The sequence below is a fragment of the Schistocerca piceifrons genome, unplaced genomic scaffold, assembly GCF_021461385.2.
Source record: "Schistocerca piceifrons isolate TAMUIC-IGC-003096 unplaced genomic scaffold, iqSchPice1.1 HiC_scaffold_441, whole genome shotgun sequence".
NCBI lineage: Eukaryota > Metazoa > Arthropoda > Insecta > Orthoptera > Acrididae > Schistocerca > Schistocerca piceifrons.
The window spans coordinates 76,614-98,009 of record NW_025728669.1 but is presented as its reverse complement, the minus strand read 5'-3'; the positions used below and the strand labels follow the sequence as shown (position 1 = coordinate 98,009).

Here is a 21,396-nt window from a genome sequence, read left to right as displayed (position 1 = left end):
TCCATCTGGCCGCACTTTGCTATGCCGCTCAGTATTGGTTCAGCAGCCGTCTGCGATGGAGGTGCCCATTGTTGATCCCGCCATGTGTGAGGTTCGTTCCATAATACAGTTTTTGCATGCAAAAGGAACTCCACTTGTAGATACTCATCATCAGTTGACAGAAGTGTATGATGACAAGTGTATGTCCATTCAACAGATCCGAAAATGGTGCAGGGAGTTTAGTGCCAGTTAGGAGGTGGTCCACAATGAAGAATGGAAAGGAGGACCTTCAGTTTCTGAGGAAGTTATTGAGATGGTCCTATGTGAAGAGCTTCAAAATGGGGGGGGGGGGGGGGGGAGATCACTGTCCTTGAACTTGTTGCTTGGATTCCTGGTAGTTCTTACAGTACAGTTGAAAGAGCTTTGACAGAAAAATTGGGGTATCACAAGTGCTGCATTCGACGGGTACTTTGTATGCTGACAGCAGAACACAAGGAGAAACGCACTCACTGTGCACACACCAGTGTCAAGAAGATAAGGAAGGATTGTCGGACTCCGATGTTACAGGGGACAAAATGTGGGTGTTGCGTTTCACTCCTGAAATGAAAGAAAAATCCAAACAATGGTGTCACTCAGGGTCATCAGTTGCAAAACAGCTGGCAAAGTCATTGCCACTGTGTTTTGGGATCGTAAGTGGAGAGTGGTGATCAATTTCATGGAATATGGGGCAACTATCAATCCAGGCAGTTATTGTGAAACACTACAAAAACTCATGCAAGCTATCCAGAACCGCAGGAGAGCATGACTGACAGAATGTGTACCGCTGCTTCACGACAACACTAAACTTCACGTTTCCCACCAAACACAGGAACTTTTGACAAACTTCGGTTGGACTGTCATACCTCACCCACCTTATAGACCAAGACCTCAACCCTAATGATTATCACTTGGGCCTCAAGTTAAAGGAACATTTGAGAGGCCAACACTTCCAGCGTGACGATGAAGTCAAAGAAGAGATGAAATGCTTCCCCAGTGGGCTGGTGGTGGAGTTCTATAACATGTGGAGACAGAAATTGGAGCACGGTCTACAAAAATGCATAGTAAAAGATGGTGATTATGTAGAAAAATAGACCTAAGTTTCTTCTTTCCAACAATGTAAATTTCTATGAAAATAAAAAATGTTGTCTATTTGTAAAAATGAAAAGAACCTTACTTCTGGATCAAATCTCACACCTATGAAGCATATTGGTACACACTCTCCATCCCATCTGGCGTCTCTCTGGTTTCTAGTGCAGCGGCCAGAACTCATGCCAGCAAATCTTCCCCCGTCTCTACAAGTGTCTTGTAAATTAAACTTTGTACATGAACCCTTGTCAGGTGACTGTGACACATCACCCTATCTGCCCCACTGCATACCAGGACAAGCAATTCTGAGATTTTCCCTTTCCACCAGCAGACATAGACGTGTTACAGATCTGAACTAAAACCGACGTAGAACGGAAATGGTACTTTTACAGACCTGGATTTCTATTCGAAATGTTATGTGCTCACCCCCATATTACAAATCCTAGAAGTCTGTAATGGGAATTGCTGAACACCCTGTATGTTCTCTCTACCTGCCTACCCCAGCCCACTTCATGAAGACACTCCGAATGAACTCATTATTCAGCTACTACTCCTTCATCTACACAGATTTTACCACATATAATGTGCTATGAGACCAAGCAAACAGCTGCCCCAGCAGTACAGTCATTGAGGACCTCTTAGTCATCACATACATGTCTGCTGAACAGAATGCAGAGGATGTGCTTCATCACTGCAGCAGGATTATTCATACCCATCTTGATATGCTCTCCATCTCTCACATACACTGCTCAATGGGAAATTGTCACAGAGTTGCCCATGAGTGACCATACCACAATCTCAATTCACCTTCCAGACATACCAGTGTCAAGTAAAACCTGCCATGATGGATGCTCAGTAAGGCAAATTGGATGCTATATAGACAGTTTTCTGCATCTGAAGACTGTGACATCATCCACAAATGGGAAGATAACATCACCAAGATGATCAACCACACCACTGAAGCATCCACTGCAAAGGCTCAGCCCACAACAGCAAAATGTTGCTGAATTATTAGGGAGAGCAAGAAGAGATCATGAAAAAAGTTCTTCAACACCATTCCAATGAAAGTAAAATTGTATGGGAGAAGGAGTTCTGTGGGTGTGGGAGATGCACAGTGGCAGCTGTAATGTGGAATGATAGTCACCAGACCAGATAATGGTGGAATATTTTGCCAGCTTTCCAAAATTACTGAGTGGCAGTTGAGAAGAGCAATTGGGAATTCACATCCAACAATAAAGAAGAATACTACTGCCCCTTTTTCATGTGGGAGCTAGAGTCAGCATTATGTAGAGCTCCAGACACATCAAAAGGATTCTGCACACCTAGGAGGGAGCAGATCTACACCTTGGCTCCTGAAGAGACCTAGAATTATTTAAGATCCGATAAATTTTGATGAAGAATGCACTCCAGATCTAAACTTTAACTCTTTCATGCACAAAACAGTCCAGACTAAATAGTATATAACTGTTATGATCAGTCCATGATGAATTAGGTCATCTTCAGATTTACAATTAGAATAATGAGAATACATTAGTATTCACTATCATCTAAGCTATTTATAGTAATATGTGGAAGAGATAAATATGTAAATATACCATCTTACTTAAAATAATGGAGAGTTGCTACCACCAGCATTAGCTACTGTGCATTGTTATAATTAAGAAGACACATTAAGCTTTGTGACTATATATGACAGTATCAGAGACTTGGTATTACCAATTATAATAGAATGACAGTGCCAAATAATGTATATGTTGTTGAGTGTTCTTGTGTTATTGGTACATTTATTTCGTAGTCTAAGGTAAGAATAAAATGTATTCAAACATAGCAGCTTAAAAAAATTAAATTAAAAATATGTGGTGCTACCATTTTATGGGCTAGTAGTTTGGTTATCAACATAGTGTAAAATGTTAAACAAATTGGTTGACTGGGTTGTTATATGAGGATTTTAATATGAAGCTATATTAAATGCAAAAGCTTGTGACATAATTGCCACTGTGTCATGTGTATTGTAGATGGCACAGTTGTAGTGTAGTAACTATTCGCTTCTGAAGAAGCTAGGCTGGTGCTGGTTCAGCTGTAATTTTGCTGGCAGTGTAGACATAGCTCCTCACGGCACTGCAGCACCATCCATTTCCACACACCACAAACAGCACAGCTTCCAGAATAGTGTGTTCTGAGGCAAATCTCATTCAGTAATGTGCATCTACACTAAAAATCTGAATATCATTGAATAGAGTCTCTGTAAACGTTAAAGTAAGCACTATGATTAAACTGAGTTTGTTCACAGGGTGTTGACTCTGGTTTGTTCTTTATGTTTGTGTAAATTTCATTATCTTGTAAATAGGTTAATACGCTGCCCTTTTGTTCAATATGTAAAATAGTTACTTGCTCTCCTTTATTTTTAACACAGAATGGTTTCTGTTTAGTAGGTGCTCTCCAAAAGCCATTTTGTAGTTTTGAGTGTGTGAATGCTCCTTGAACAATATTTGAAAATTTCCCCCCGTTTATCAAACGTATTGTTTATTGCTATCTCCACATGTAACTTTGTAAGCACCTGTGTACATGTATTACATTTTTACCATTATCAGTTTGACTTAAAAGCAATTTTTACATCAGATTTTTGAAACCAGTTAGTGATTATGTCCAATAATTTACTACTGTATTTTGTCACGCCAAAATTATTTTTCAGATGATCTTTTGTAGTTTTGGTATTATTATTTTCTCTGTTTTCTTTCCATAAATAATCTGTCAATGTCAGCTTCATGATACAAAAAGAACTAGCTACCTTAAAGTAAATAGTGTTCGCTAATAGTCATCATGAATGAGTTCACCCAGTCAGTCATGTGGATTGGGGACAATTTGTGATGTTAGAGGAAAATAAGGGCATATACTCTCCAATAAGACACCATCTGATGAAGCACTGTGATTTTCAAACCAACCTTTAATTTGAGGGAAAAAGTCAGGATTTGGAAGTTTTTTAATTTACTTTAATATTAGCAAATTTAATCACACTTATTTTACTGCACATGCATTGTTTTAATATTGTATTTTTCCTTTACTTCCGTGCAAACTTCATTCTCTTTTTTGCATCAAATGTCTCACAATTATACTTCAGTTTTTTTTTTTTATTTTTTTTATTTCCAGAACACCAAACAGTATCACAAGATAAGAACCATGATGATTTGTTGAGACCACATTACAAGATTTAATCAAGAAACCAACTGTATCAATCACTCACAAACATTAATGCAATCATTGGTAATTGTAATAGAGCTCTGCTTATGTAGTAAAATATGTATGAGTATAATTATGAAAGAGAAAAAGACACCAGTATAACTGAAATAATGTAACATTACATGGGCCATATTTGCTACCACACTCACTGATTTTAAGTAAACAACATTTTTTCGAAAAAAGAGACAATTGTTTAAGTTTCTTTGTAGTTTGAGGATTTTGATTAATATGGAGCAAGATTACCTATTGGGAGTCATTTCTAATGGAACCATATGCTAACATCTTACGAGACTGCGTGAAGAATGCAGTTTTAATGCAGAGGGTGTTGTACAGTGAGGTGATGTGGTTAAGGAAGAAACTGAATAGTATATTCAGCACATTATTTGTAAAATAACACAATAAGGAAATAGAGATTTTCAAATGTCTGAGTTGCTGAGTACATGAGGAAGATAAATTAAGTAAAGAACACATTAATTTTTATTTTGCATTGTATGCCATAGTACCTTTATGTGAGGCTCTCACTAGAACTGAGTGTGAAACAACAGTCTTAAAGAGAAGGGGTCTACACCCAAGAAAGAGATGTTCAAGATTGCAAAAGAGGTGGCAGAACTTTACCATGTCTTAGAGAACAAACAAAGTTAAAACTACAGGACACTTCAGCAACCAGGAAAGAGAGAGCCATGTCCAAAAAAAGGCACTGGAGTCCGCAGTTAAGAAAGGCTACATTCTTCAGAGAAAATCACAATAAGATGTCAAGGACTCTTTCCTTCATGAAAGCACTGGACAGAAAACCTTCAGAAGATTCTGAGACAAAAATTGTGTGTGATGATAAGAAATTCAGGTCATCTAAAGAAAATACGAGGAATTTGAAGAATGAGATACATCTTTTCAAGAAGAGGTTTTGATGAGAGAGAACTACATTAATGATGTATAAGATAATCTCAGAAAACTGTCTGTATATCTTCATGAGACCACAACTTATGAAGAAAATTTCTAAGTACCATCACAGCCACTAGTATTTGAACTGTAACAGCTCAAGAACACAAAATATGAAGATGTGAAATAAGGAAGTGAGAGAATATCTCCTGTACCTAAAAGGTATCAAAGCAGTAATTCAGGAGCTGTGGAAGAAGTTGTGTTTTGGAAAACATCAGCTTTTATCATCACTAGGGTTTTACTCTGAAGCAAGAATTTAAGCCTCATTTCAACATTTGCATTGTTGTTGTACTGGACACCACATTGTGTATTATTTACCGGTTCAATAGTGCAAAATTGAAATGGATCAGAAAGACCACAGTTTTAACCAGTTATGAATGGAGGGATTGTACCAAGTAATAGCTGTAGTTCTGTCATCAGTCCTCTTGGTTACTTGTGGAAACCTTTACATTACTCAGGTGACGGGAGCTGCACTGTAATCCCATACTGTAAGAGAAGAAAAATGATATTATATACATACTACTGCTTCTTCTTCAAAAGATGCTTAAAAAGACAATAAAATCAAACAAGTATATTTTAAACACAGAAGCGTTTTTTCAGCATATAAAAAAACTGAGATGTTTAATAACGCCATAATATGGTAGAATGGATTTGTGATCCCAAATAATGAAAATTTTGGTAAACTCCTAAATAGTTTTTTAAATATCTTAAATAACACACTTCCAGTTAGAACTTGGGACAATGAAGTGACAAATAAAGTAAAGTGGATCATCCACATCATTAAAAGTTCCAGTGTAAGAAAAAATGCAGCTGCACAGGTAACAAAAATATAGTAGAAATTATGATTTTATTGAATATTGTAGACTTCATAAAATTATAGTTAAAAGAGTTGTCAATGCAAAAAAAAAATTGAAGGATAATTTTAAACCATAAAAATAATATGAAGGCCGCACAGTCAGTTACTACATCTGTAGTAGTTGTTAAATTCTGTATCCATGAAGTTTGAAAAATAATCCTTGAAGGAAAGGCTATTGTAGGTCCCAACTCAAATACCAGAGTGCTACAATGAAATCTTCATAACTGTAGCAAAATCTGATCTCAGTACAACAGATTATCAAAACAAATACCTTTGGTCTTGATGAAAATTCTAAACACCTGTCTGTGACAGATGTAAAATAAATAAATAAATAAATAAATGCAAACTTAGCATTAAAAACACAGGCACAGGGCTGCAAAATTCCATTTTTGTTCAATGCTTTTAATTGTGAAGGGTGATTTTCATTCATTGCTGGCCTCTGTTGAAGAATGTGAAGTCAGATTTGGGCTTTCACATATGAAAAAACTGTAATAATGCTACAAAGCACTGTCTTATTTATACAATATTAAGATATTTTAATGTAGTAATAAAGACACTTACAGCTATACTAGTAAAGTCTAAATAGTTTAAAATTGTAGTCATTAAACAGAATCAAACCGCCCTCATTTATTCATAAAACCTAATCACAATTTAAGTCCAACATATTCCAAGTCTTACAGAGACACTGCACTTTTCCATTACCATACTGCTTCCTCTTCATATTGAAATTTTGTCTTCAAGATTTTCTTCTATGCTGTGGACCACTTATCTCTTTTTAGAAAGCAACAGTAGTCAGGCATCATCCTTCATCCTGTCTTGATAATATGATACTATTTCTTTCATATCTTGATGAAGCCTTTCTCCACATTCTTTACTAACATCTCCAAGATTTTCATGGAAGAAGTCAAGGTGACTATGAAGAAAATGGATTTTAACACTCATATTGCATCCTAAATTTTTCAGTTATCTTATCCATGTACTGATGCCACCTTAGTTTATTATGCAACTGGATGCCTAGGAACTTTACATGTGGAGCATCATTCAATGTGTGCCCATTGACCTTTATTTTTGCTATCTGTTAAGTCATTTTCATTTGAAACTGAGTAATATGAGTCTTTGTAAGATTAAAGGTTAAGCTGTTTGTTGTGAAACAGTTGTAAGCCTTTTTCATTATTCTCCTGGTGTATTTGCGCCCTTCATCAGTATTACTGTGTCATCAGCATACATCAGTTACTGAAGTACATATACTTTGGGTAGTTGGTCTGTTGAACATACAAAGAAGTCCTTACATAGTCAACAGAAAAAGTAGCTGTTGCAGAAAAGAAAATGAAGCTTGCTGGGCAGAAGACAAACAACTGAAGTGAATTTGAGAAAACATTAACATACTCAACAAAATCTTTTATGTGAAGCAAATCTCCCACTGTAGATCAAAGGAATGGCCAGGAAGAACACCACACAGAACTACAGAAAAGATTTCAGTAATTGCAATCAACAAAACTTGGTATGCAGCATTTATGTGGTCAGTTTGATAAAATTCTATGGAATATTATTCAAGAAGCTAAATTGTAAACAACAAAGTTGTATTTGAGAGATGATAAAGTTACTAAACGAACTATAAGAAACTACATACGTCAGTAGAATACTCATGGAGTGAGAAAAGCAGTAGAGCAGTATAGCTCATTAAAATGCTCTCCATGCACAACACAGCTTCTGCATCTATGTCTACAAATGTACTCTGTAGGCCACCATACGATGAATGGCAGAGGGTACCTTGTATCATTACCAGTCATTTCCATCCCGTTTCATTCCCAAATGGAGCAAGGCAAAAACGACAATCTGTATGCTTCCTTATGAGCCCCGATTTCTCTTCTCTGGCATTTGTGGTGCTCTGATGAGATGTATGTGAGTGACAGCAGGGTTGTACTTTTCGTACACTATAGTTTCATCAGCAAACAGTCACAGATTGCTGCTTACCATCAGATTGTTTACATATACAGAAGACAAGAGTGGTACTATCACACTTCCAAAGGACATTCTTATTTTATCTTTGTCCCCAATGACCACTCATAACCCAGGACAAAATACTTAACAACTATTTGAGCCACTCACATATATGAGAACCTATCCTTTATGCACAGATCTTTGTTAACAGTCTACAGTGTGACACTGTGCCACGAGCTTTCCAGGAACTTACAAATATGGAAGCTGTCTGTTGAGCTCCATCCATGGTTTGCAGGATATCATGTGAGAAAATATCAAGTTGACTTTTGGATAAGCAATACTTTCTCAACTGGTGTTTATTTGCGGATAGAGGCTTTTCTCTCTCAAGGTAATGCACTATATTCAAACTCAGAATATTCTCATGAATTCTGCAGCAAACAGATGTTAAGGATTGTACACTTCTTTTACATGGGACTCACCAGCACTTTTCCCAGTCACTTGGAGCTTTGCACAAGGCAAGGGATGCACGATGAATGCAAGCTAAGTAAAGGGGCTATTGGGATACCATCTGGGTCTGTAAACTTCATTGTCTTCAACTCTTTCAGCTGCTTTTCAGTGCCAAGGATGCCTATTTCTACATCATAAATAGGGGAGTTTGTGCAGTGGTCAAACAGTAGTATGTCCATACTATCCTCCTGTGTGAAAGATTTTTTTTTTTAATGTAAAATATAAAACTTCTGCTTCTTCTTTCTGCCTTCTAGTGCCACACCAGGTTGGTTTATGAATGACTGGGTAAAAGCCTGCGCCTCACTTATCAATTTTATGTAAAACCAGAATTTTCCACGATGTTTCACTAACTTATGACATAGAAATTGTTGTACACTTCGTACATTAATCTTTTTACAGACACATGATTTTATACTACCTTTTGCCAGTTGACATTTCTGCATTATTTTTTGAACAGAGTGTGCAATAGTGTCTGTTTTCTCAGAAGTTCCTAAATTTTCTTTTTGAACCACTGTGCGTCTTTTCCAGTCTTAATCTACTTACTCTGCACATACTTCTTCAGCATGTGATTTATAACCAGTTGAAACTTTACCTACAACCCCTCTATGTTAATCCCATACTACCAGCAATAAACACACATATTTCCCAGGAAGCTTCAGGAAGGGAATGGGTGGGATGTCTGTGATATGTCAATTGTGTTCCTCAGACAGGAAGAAACAGCATTCTGAATATAACGACAACATTATATCAAAACATGTACAGTTGTGCAGGTGCTGATGAAGAAGAGGAAGAGTAGTAGTAGTAGTAGTAGTAGTAGTAGTAGGAGTTAGAGATGGGCAAACTCGTTCACCTTGGGAACTAGTTCACTGGTGATTGCTCTTTTTTGGGAACCATTCATATTTACTTATTCACCATTCATTTGTGCATGGTATGTGGTTCTTATGAAAAATTGAAAATTAACAGCATAGGTGACTGAAGATGGAACGTGCCAAGAGGGGACACTTGCCTCCCCTCTGGAGTACAGAGTTTTTATTCATTACAGAATTCTCACACACTTGTAGAAGTAATTTTCATGACTCTGCAAAACCTCTCGTTTAGCCAACTGTGGCATTATGTGGCTGATCACAGTGAAATGATATAAGGTGGCACACGAAAAACTGGTCCTGAGTGCAGACAGCTTGCCAATTATGCACAATTTGTTGACTGCTACAATCAGAATAGATAAACGTGTAATAATTAGGCAGAAATAAATAACAAGTAAACTAATGCAAACAAAAACTTTAGAACAATAGATGATAATCGGTGGGCAACAATGAGCAGTCTAGTACTCAGGGCTGATTTTTCATGCGCCACCCTGTACCATTGAAATAATATTGTAGAAGTTCTTGTATTCTCTTTACAAAATGTGACACCAGACGCTTTATTATGGAGCGCGGGCTTCATACAGTTGTAAGTTGGTCTGCTTTCCATAACAATGAACATGCTGTTTTACCATGGATAACAAAAAGATGGAAAATGGCCACTCCTGTGTGCCGTGCCAACTTCCTTTGCATGTGTAATAACAAAAAAACTTGCCATTTATAAGTATATCTTCTGCTGATTATTGAAATATTGAAGTAAGCCGATATGCCCTTTTGCTACCCGAAAAGATGTATGTATGACATACCACATAATTTTTATGTAATTATAAAATAATTTTAATTACCAGTCATGGACGCTGAATAGAATATGAGAAGAACCACAGTCCAGATTCCAAGAAAGGTTTGAAACAGATCTAGAATGGGCATGCACAGTTAACAAAACGAACAACAACTCGATACTGAACTAACTAGGAGCAGTCGGCAGTGGAACTGCTACGAGTAGTCACACAAAGAAGGACGAGACCGGCCGAGGGAGACCAAGACCGAGACATACGGGAATGGGACCGAGGCTGGAACGAGACCGGCCAACATGCCGTTGCGGGAATGAGACCGACTGTTTCCCATTCCCAGAAACTATAAGAAGAAAGCTGTGACCGAAGTGAACTATGAAAGACCTTTCCTTAGAATTCATTCCTCACTCCTTCCGTCCATCCTGGTGAACTGTTCCTTTAAATCCATTAGTTTGTGTACGACCCATCTTGAGTAGGAGTAGGAGTAGGTTGGTTGGTTGGTTTGGGGAAGGAGACCAGACAGCGTGGTCATCGGTCTCATCGGATTAGGGAAGGACTGGGAAGGAAGTCGGCCGTGCCCTTTCAGAGGAACCATCCGTAGGAGTAGGAGTAGGAGTAGAAGTAGAAGTAGTAGTAGTAGTAGTAGTAGTAAGAGGAGGAGGAGGAGGAGGAGGAGGAGGAGGACTGTTGATATTCCACTTATAACAGCTGCAGAAATTCAGTATGAACCAACAAAAAATAAAAACAGCAGGCTTGATTCACATGGAATAACACCTGTAATTATAAAAAAGAAGTATGCAGCGTATCCCAGGATGAAAGGTCAATACTAAGGGATATGAAACAAGCAATCATTCAAAGCACGAATGTCAATTTTTTAAATGAACACACCGCCATTTGACTGTATTGTTGTTTATTTAATTACGACCTAGGTTTCGGCCTTTTATGCCATTTTCAATTGATTGAGTTGATGTCATTAACATGCATTGTAGGATATGAAGCTCAAAATTGACCGTGAATTAAGAAAAATATTGGTTCCCCACACAATGTAAGATGTAAAATCTTCATCGAAAAAGATCAACAAATAATAGTGGGAGCACATCATATTTAGTAAAAGCATGTTTACTTGGTATGAACCATCTTTTATATACCTGTTTTTACTAAATATGACGTGCTTTCACTATTTTACTCCCAATGATTTTACATCTGTCATTTCATCGGGAGCCAATATTTTTCCTAATTTTAAAACCAATTTTGAGCTTGATGTCCTGCAACATATGTTAATGACATCAGCTCAATCATTTGAGCTTGATGTCCTGCAATATATATGTTATGTTAATGACATTAACTCAATCACTTGAAAATGGCATAAAAGGCCGAAACCTAGGTCATAATTAAATAAAAAACAAGACAGTCAAATGGTAGTGTGTTCACTTAAAGAATATTGTATGATTGTTGCTCAGCAACATCAAAAATGCCTAGTAAACATGGCCTCTAGGAAAGAGCTTCGAGCCCTTAAACTTCTACATTGTGAAAGAAATCACTTCTATAGTAAGCTCTTTGCTTTCCATGTTTTGGGAGCAGATAGTATGGACCAAAACAACAAAAAATTGTCTAGTAAACATGGACTCTAAAATGCATAACTTAAAAGCTAGGAGGACTTGTTGACCAGGAGAGATGATGTCACAGTAGTGAAGAAGAACAAGTATTCACAGCTCTTAAGGTATGCACTTGAGACCCCATGTTTATTGGATTTTTTTTTTCTTATTTTGGTCCATACTACCACTTCTCAAAAAATGGGTAACAAAGAGCTTGCAGTGGAAGAGATTTGTTAGTTGATGAAGGCTGGTTGGTTGTTTTGGGGAAGGAGACCAGACAGCGTGGTCATTGGTCTCATCGGATTAGGGAAGGAAGTCGGCCGCGCCCTTTCAGAGGAACCATCCCGGCATTTGCCTGGAATGATTTAGGGAAATCACGGAAAACCTAAATCAGGATGGCCGGATGCGGGATTGAACCGTCGTCCTCCCGAATGCGAGTCCAGTGTCTAACCACTGCGCCACCTTGCTCGGTTGATGAAGGTTTCTTGGGTCTCCAGCCATATGGTAGCGTTGACATCTCGCGAATCTCTCCAAGAATCTCGACACTTCGCCAGAAGATGGGTAGTATGAAACTTCCCAAAACATCGTGAGATATCAGCGTTACCACCCGGCTGGAGACCCGAGAAACCTTCATCAACAGTTCACGCCAGGAAAGCCTACAGTCACATATACGACACCTCTACGGGAAGATTTGGTAGATTTGTTGCACAGTATCGAATATGAAGAAGTGCTCATCGCTCTTAAGGTATACATTTTCGAGGCCATGGTTACTAGACTGTCCAGCCTGTTTTGCTTTCAATGATTGCTCCTGTCATATTCCTGAATACTGACAATTCCTCATGGGATACACTGTATAGCTTGGACAGGTTATATCATTCGATATGGAAAACCATGAGCAAAAAGCATCTCTAAGAAATTTTATACATAGCTCCACCTGCCTCTCTGTGTACACACACACACACACACACACACACACACACACACACACACACACACACACACACAGTGGAAAACTAAATCACAGTGATGACAAGGGCAATGGAAAAAGAGGATAGTGAATGTAACATGATGAGACTGGATTAGAAATAAAGACATTACAAATAAAACATGGGTACAGGATTCCTTGGCTCAAGCCGAAATTGGCAGTGTGCTGGTCATGTCAGGAGAATAACAGATGAAAGATGAGGAATATCAGTAACTGAACTGGTGTCTCTGGAAGAAAATAGGAGAATAGGAAGACAGACAAGATTATGGTGAGATATGCTGAAGGCTTATGAAGGACTGTTGTGGTCAGCAACAGTGCTAAAGAGAATTTGTGGAAGAAATTGGGAGAGGCATTTCTCTGACAATGGGGCACTAATGGCTATCATCATCATTAAAATTCTGAGAAAATGGGATAAGTGTGTCTTCACTGTGGGCCCAGATCTTTAATTGGAAGGTACAAAAACTGCAGGAATGTTATAGGTTAAGGTCAAATGTGGACGATTACCATAAAATACAGTTTGGAACTGAGTGTAGGAAAATTATGTTCGTTCTAGTGGTTCCCAAATCTTGAATACACAACTAAACAATTAAAAATTTACTTTCACAATGTCCATGAAGTTTCTTAAATCTCCTGTAGCTCTAAAGTTCCAGCACTAATCAATCTTTCACTCAATGATACCTTTGCATGTTAAAAATGTTTGTGATCTTTAAACAAACGATCACAAAAATATTATACAATAATAGTAACACATGAGCCAAGCTAAGAACAAATGCAGTGTCTTCAAACCTTTTTTTTTTTTTTTTTTTTCAAATGGAACTATCCTTTCCCCCTCCCTCTTGCCCATTTTCCTTCCTCTCCAGAACAGTAAGTCTCATTGAATCGTACTTAGTGATACAAATATTTCACAGAGTTGTTAAGATATTTCAGAGTATAAATGCATTTAAAATCCAGAGTCTTCTGTTGTTATTATGGTGTGTTGAGTGGCACACTACTCTCAAGTTTTGGCACTGTCAATAGACAGATGCATTGCTGAGATTCCTTATTGGCTTTCTAGTGCAGTTGGGCATTCAGTAAAATGCAGTGGACTCTCCATGTACAAGATCACATCTATTGGCATCAATTTTTTCTGCATTATTATAGATGTTCAAGAACTATTACTTTGGATGCTATGTGGTAATATCTTTACTTCACAATTGTTTTCTTGGAGTAAAACTGGGGTTTTAAAAAGCCTTTTGACACTATCGATGTTGGTGCAATGAATTAGATACTATTCCTCAGAAACTTTTCTTCATAAAGTTCTGTTTTGGTTCATTTTAGCATCATTCTTCATAAATTAATATTTTCCTAGCATTTCTGTGTTTCTAAAAATAGTTTCAACCTAAAGAAAGATTTAGAAACTAACTGACAATGTAGGCATTTTATACATAATGTACTGTAAATTATTGAAGGCATACCTCAAAGTAAACTTGATCTATGGAGTTAGTTGTCACAGCAAGCAATGCTCAAACCTTTTAATTAGTCAAGTATGTCTTATCCTTCTTCTTATAATTTCCGGGTATGCAGCCGGATCCCGTCGACATTCTGCCACGATATTTCGGCCCAGAGATGTCTGGCCATCATCAGGTGAGTACACAATTACTGAAGAGCCCAGGTGCAGTCGCGGTATTTATGCTGAATGTCGAGCACACGAAATGTACTGGCATCCTACAGCGCATGCGTCAAGTGTTGACATGCGCGGCAAAGCCGAGTTGTATGTGCTGCCCTCAGTGGTGGAAGTAAAAGATCATCTAGTCATTGAGTATCGAATGACACCGTCGATTCTGCTGTGATTGTATAATTTTAATAACCGGATTCCAATTTTCATCCAGCTGAAAGCTGGGCATAGTTCCACTGATTCTTTGATTATGGAATCCCAAAATCCGGAAACCGGAGCTAAAAGTTTCGTTCCATTGTATGTCCCAAAGAAATACAGTGCTCTGCTACTGCTGATTTTGACGGTTGCCGCAGACGGGTGTATCTTTCATGTTCTGTACATCGTTCATGGACAGTTATTGTCATCTGGCCAATATATGCAGAGCCACACTCACAGGGAATTTTGTAGATGCCTGCTTTCTTCAGTTGTAAATCATCTTTAACGGATCCAATGAGGGCCCGGTTCTTTGCTGGTGGACAGAAGATAACCTAGATTTTATTTTTCTTCAGTAATCTGCCTATTTTCGATGACACATTCCCGGCGTATGGAAGGAACACAGTTTATTTATAGTCGTCATCAGCGTCCTCAATGTGTTGCTTCTTGTTATGATAGTTGCGCATGGCCTTCCTTATTTGGTGTGAAGTGTACACATTCTCTTTAAAAACCTTCTCCACGTGTTCTAATTCTGTGTGGAGGTTTTCATCATCCGATATTACATGCGCTCGATGTATTAAGGTATTGAGAACACCGGCTGTTTGTGCTGGGTGACGCCTGGAGGTACAGATGTGTGTGAGTCGGTTTCCTGTACACAGAATGTCCTAATGACCTAACATTTTTACAGCGTACTAGCACATCTAGAACTGGTAAAGTGCCATCTTTTTCAATCTCCATCGTGGATTTGATGTTCTCATGTAATGAGTTTAAGTGATGAAAGAATGTCTCCAGTTTCTGTCTGCCATGGGGTCATACAACAAAAGTATCATCTATGTACTACCAGAAGACCATAGGCTTTGAAACAGCAGACTCAAGTGCTTTCTCCTCAAAGTCCTCCATAAAGAGATTAGCTCCCACAGGGGACAAAGGGCTCCCCATGGCGACGCCGTCTGTTTGTTCAAAGAATTCATCATTGAATAAAAAGTACGTTGAGGAGAGTATATGTTCAAATAAGGCTGTCGTTCTGCGCTGAATAAGTTACCACTAAGATGTAACGTTTCCATTAAAGGCACTTTGGTAAAAAGTGAGAAAACATCAAAGTTGACTAATAAATCCGAGCTGCTAAGCTTAACTTCCTTCAAGTGACTGACAAAATCCTCGGAATTACGTATATGGTGGCAACACTTACCCACATACGGATTTAGTAGTGAGGCCAGATATTTTGCTGTACAATAGGTTGCAGCACCAATATTACTCACTATTAATTGTAGTGGGGCACCATCCTTGTGTATCTTGGGAAGACCATAGAGTCTTTAGTGGTACTGCATTGTGTGGTCTCTTGATAACTTGTTCAGGTAGAGAACATGTCAACACCTGACACATGCGCTGTAGGATGCCAGTACATTTCGCATGCGTGAGATTCAGCATAAATACCGCGACTGCACCTGGGGTCTTCAGTAGTTGTGTACTCACCTGATGATGTCCGGACGTCTCTGGGCTGAAATACTGTGGCAGAATGTCGACAGGATCCGGCTGCATACCCGGAAATTATTAGAAGAAGAAATGCGCCAGGAAAATTTCAGAAATCACATGTCTTATCCTAGCAATGCGTATTTCTCACGACAGTAGTATTAACTTTTGGATGGTGCTCCACCCTTCCACTGGCAGAATGGAAATATATGAATTTTAAATAATTTTTTACTTAACTTCCTATCAGGTCTAAGACATTTTCAAGACACCAAATTTACCTTATTGACAAAAACAATTTTCATTCTGAACAACGGCATAAGTCCACTTTTGAAGAAAAGTGTTGGATGTCAGTTTTGAGCCCCTTGTGACTATTTGTACAAGTGAAAGCACATCAGGAATATCTTTAATATACTAAAAGATATTTGAGATGATACAGTGGCACATCTTGTACATATCATTTTTCTTCAGCCCGTCCCCGGTAGCTGAGTGGTCAGCGCGACAGAATGTCAATCCTCAGGGCCCGGGTTCGATTCCCGGCTGGGTCGGAGATTTTCTCCGCTCAGGGACTGGGTGTTGTGTTGTCCTAATCATCATAATTTCATCCCCATCAACGCGCAAGTCGCAAAAGTGGCGTCAGATCAAAAGACTTGCACCCAGCAAAAGGTCTACCCGACAGGAGGCCCTAGTAATGCGACATTTTTTTCTTCAAAGTTTTAATGATTTTCTCATAAAAGGATCATTTTAGCTATGAGTGGTTTACTATGTTTATGCTCTTCAAGACAAGAATCATCTGTAAATGACATTGCTCTTTTAAGAATGTATGTATTTCCTTTAAGTTTCTTGAGAGTTCTTTCCTTTACTCATCAAAGTATAGGCTTAAACATCTTAACAGTGTCATGACACTTTGATGATAAAATATAAATAGCAGCTTGAAATACTGCATCTGAACAGAAATAGGAGAACTTTCGGGTTACTCTTTGGATTAGTTAGTTGGTTGATTTGGAGGAGGAGAGCAAACAGCGAGGTCATCGGTCCCATTGGATTAGGGGAGGATGTGTAAGGAAGTCAGCCACAGACTTGCAAAGGAACCATCCCAGAATTTGCCTGAATCGATTTAGGGAAATCACGGAAAGCCTAAAACAGGATGACCAGACACGGGTTTGAACCATCGTCTGCCCAAATGTGAGTCGAGTGTACTAACAACTTTGATCTTTAGAGATACTTATGTTACAATTAATGCTTTCCACTAAACAGTTCCACAGAACGTACCACTGCGGCCATGTGCATCAGTCAGAGAAGTGTCAGCTCCCAGCTTCATCAGAAGATGAACAACGTCACTCTGTTTCTCACGAGCTGCAACATGTAATGGTGTCACTCTGTCAATGTCTGAAATACTGTTAACATCTGCTCCTAGTTCTTTTACCAGGAACTCAATCACCAATACACTTCCTGTGCGTGCAGCATGATGAAGTGCACTCAGTCCTTTCTTGTCCTTGTCACCTAGGGCATCATAATATGACAGGATAACCTTCACTGTTTCCAGGCTTCCACTAGCAGCTGCGTCAAGGAAAGGTGAAACACCACACATGTCAGTACAACTCAGCATCTCCCTGCAGCCACACTCTGAGCTCAAAAGGAACTGTAGTACTGATGCCCTACCATGGAGAGCTGAAAGAAAAAATTGCAAGACACACTTATATCAATCATAACATTGATAAAAGAGAAGCAGGCTTTATCAGCCTTAACATGTAGAGTAAGTTATGTAGACAAAACTGCAGAAAAACAGAACATTATTTGCCTTCCAGTTTCAATGCCTTTAGGTATAGAGAGATTTTAAGAAATGGGACAGCTGCAATGCAGTGAAGGAATAGTTACAGTTTTCTTTCACTGTGTGCTTGACTATCAAGAACCATGGAAGGGTGCATGTTGAAATAATAATATCAAGTGCCACTCTATGGCACCATTAAATCTGACAGTTGCCACTCCGAAACTCAACAGTCTCTCTTTTATAAATTCCTTTTTGTAAAAATTACCCCACAAAGAAATTACATCCAGCCTAACAATGAGCTGCACTGGTGCAAATAAACAATTCCAAAAACAAAGCACTCATACAGTGTGACATTTTTATGCATACAGAAACACCGCCTGCTAAAAGACACATAACTTGAAGAAACAGCCTCTTCTATCTTTTGTTTAACCAGAAGTTTAGTCAATAATTAATGTCAATTTTTTGTTTATATAACAACCTTCAAAAACCACCTGTAGCCCGAACAGGCAGCCGTGCATGATCTGCACAGAAGGTGTCCCCATTCAAGTTGAGAAAGAAAACCTTGTGGCCAACATGTGTCATCAGGTGAAGCAGTTTCATGAAACACTTATAATGTGATATTCTGTGCATGAATCAGTTAGTTTTATGTTCTCTTAACTTTCATTTGTGAGCTAAAGAAAAGCAGTGATAGCTTTGTAAATACTGGTCTGCATGAAAAATGATTCATGGACTTTTTATTCTTTCCAGCATTATCCGCACATCTTTGTTTATCTGTACACAATGAAAAGTCACCCTGTACAATATTGTGCATTCAAGACTGATATCTGATAAGGCTCCAGAACTAGTCTCAGTTATAAACACATAATGCCCACATAGTACTAGGAACAGAAAGCTGGCTGAAACCATATGCTAATAGCAATGGAGTTCTAAATTCTGACTGCAATTTATATTGGACAGGTAGGCTGGATACCGGGAGAGGAGGCGTGTTTATAGCAGTAAACCTATTACTGGTAGTACAGAATCAGAATACAAATACTGTAAGTGTTAAAGATAGCTCAAACCTGGTACTCATATGATTTTATAGATTACCTACCTCAGGAGCAGTACTGACAGAACATTTAAGTGATATCTTTGTGAATGTTGAGGATAAGTTTTCTGATCATATTACAGTATTACGAAGGGATTCCAATTTACCAGATGCAGACTGGGAGACTCAAATTATTAGAGTGAGTACTACGGACAGGGTATCATGTCAGGCAGTAGCAGCTGACCGAGACAGACGCAGCAACAGGGAAGTAACAGCTTTTGTGACATTTCTGAGTTCCTAACCAGGAGCGAATTTTATTATATCATCTGTGTGCTTTAATAGTTTAGTTTCTTAAGTTTCTGCATGTAAATTTAATATCTAATAGCCACAGTTCTCCCGTTTTCACTTGCGTCGGAAAGTAAACAGATTTTGCGACATATTACAAGTTCCTAATCAGGGGCACATTATTTAGTTTCATCTGAGTGCTTCGGTAGTTAGGTTTTTGAATATCAGCGTATTACTAGACACAGTTTGTGCATTTTCGTCAGGGTCTACAGTAGAGTTGCGCAGCACGTGCCAATAGTCCATTTATCTGCATAGTTTAGTTTTCCACAGTCTTCAGTATGCACAGGGACAGCGATTGTTGTGTGCAGATGCAAGCCGAGTTGGTGAGACTTCGCTCTCAGCTTCAGGCTGTGATGGCTTCGGTTGCACAGCTTGAGGCTGCAGTGGATGGGCACCACTGTTGTGGGCAGGCCGTGGGGATCCAACAAACGTACAGCACGTCAGAGTCCTCCGATCGGTCCTCGCAAGTGGCCAACCCAGTTACAGCTCGCACTGAGGCTGACCCCTCACCTGTGGTCGAGTGGGAGGTTGCCCTGGGGCGAAGCAGGTGGCAAAAGACTTCCCAGGTGGCCGCTGTCTGTGGCTGACACTGTTGCTGAGCCAGATACTGTCGCCTGTCCTGTTTCAGAGGAAACCACTCAGCCTGCAAGACCCGAGCAATCACAAAGGGTGGAATTATTGGTAGTTGGGAGCTCCAACGTTAGGCGCGTTATGGGGCACCTTAGGGACTTGGCTGACAAGAAGTGTAAGAAAACCAATGTGCACTCCGTGTGCATACTGGGTGGAGTCATTCCAGATGTGGAAAGGGTCCTCCCGGATGCCATGAAGAGCACAGCGTGCAACCAACTGCAGGTGGTTGCTCACGTCGGTACCAATGATGTGTATCACTTTGGATGAGAAGAGATTCTCTCTGGTTTTGAGCGGCTAACTGAAGTGGTAAGGGCTGCCAGTCTTGATTGCAAGATGAAAGCAGAGCCGACTATTTGCAGCATAGTCAACAGGACTGATTGCGGACCTCCGGTACAGAGCCGAGTGGAGGGTCTGAATCAGATGCCAGGGTGGTACTGCGACTGTGTAGGCTGCAGATTCTTCGACTTTCGCCAGAAGGTGGTTGGGTTTCAGTTTCTGCTGAATAGGTCTCGTGTCCACTATACGCAGGAGGCGGCTACATGGGTAGCAGGGGCTGTGTGGAATGGACTGGGCAGTTTTTTAGGTTAGAGGGTCTCAGGAAAACACAAGAACGGCTTCAGTCACAAAGAGTGCAGGATGAACACAGAACATAGATACAGGAACCATTGGTATAACAGTTGTAAATTGTCGTAGCTGTGTTGGGAAAGTACCAGAGCTCCAAGCGCTAATAGAAAGCACTGATGCTCAAATCGTTATAGGCACTGAAAGCTGGCTAAAGCTGGATATAGGCTCAGCCGAAATTTTTTAAAAAACCTAATGGTGTTCCGAAAGGATAGGCTAAACACGGTTGGCAGTGGCGTGTTTGTTGCTGTCAGAAGTAATTTAAGTTGTCGCAAAGTTGAAGTATATACTTCCTGTGAGTTAGTATGGGCAGAGGTCATTGTTGGCAACCGGAATAAAATAATAATGGGATCCATTTACCGACCTCCCAATTCAGATGATACAATTGCTGAAAGGTTCAAAGAAAACCTGAGTTATTTCAAACATGTACCTGACTCATACAATAAAGTTGGTGGTGACTTTAATTTACCCTCGATATGTTGGCGAAAATACATATTTAAGTCCGGAGATATGTATAAAATATCATCTGAAATTGTGGTGGTGGTGGTTAGTGTTTAACGTCCCGTCGACAACGAGGTCATTAGAGACGGAGCGCAAGCTCGGGTTAGGGAAGGATTGGGAAGGAAATCGGCCGTGCCCTTTCAAAGGAACCATCCCGGCATTTGCCTGAAACGATTTAGGGAAATCACGGAAAACCTAAATCAGGATGGCCGGAGACGGGATTGAACCGTCGTCCTCCCGAATGCGAGTCCAGTGTGCTAACCACTGCGCCACCTCGCTCGGTCTGAAATTGTGCTAAATGCATGCTCTGAAAATTATTTCGAGCAGTTAGTTCATGAGCCCACGCAAATAGTAAACGGTTGTGAAAACACACTTG

At 39.4% G+C, this 21,396-nt stretch overlaps 1 protein-coding gene across 1 annotated transcript in view; it reads right to left on the bottom strand.

Moving 5' to 3' along the window:
- Positions 1-5,218: 5,218 nt before the first annotated feature.
- The window catches only part of LOC124749570 (ankyrin repeat domain-containing protein 16-like), a 31,925-nt gene continuing 15,747 nt past the window's right edge, over positions 5,219-21,396 (bottom strand). The window contains exons 2-3 of the mRNA XM_047248971.1: positions 17,398-17,796; positions 5,219-5,763 (exon numbers count right to left, since the gene is read on the bottom strand). Of these exons, the coding sequence (XP_047104927.1) occupies positions 5,732-5,763; positions 17,398-17,796 (431 nt within the window). The 3' untranslated portion in view covers positions 5,219-5,731. The remainder of the gene's footprint in view (positions 5,764-17,397; positions 17,797-21,396) is intronic.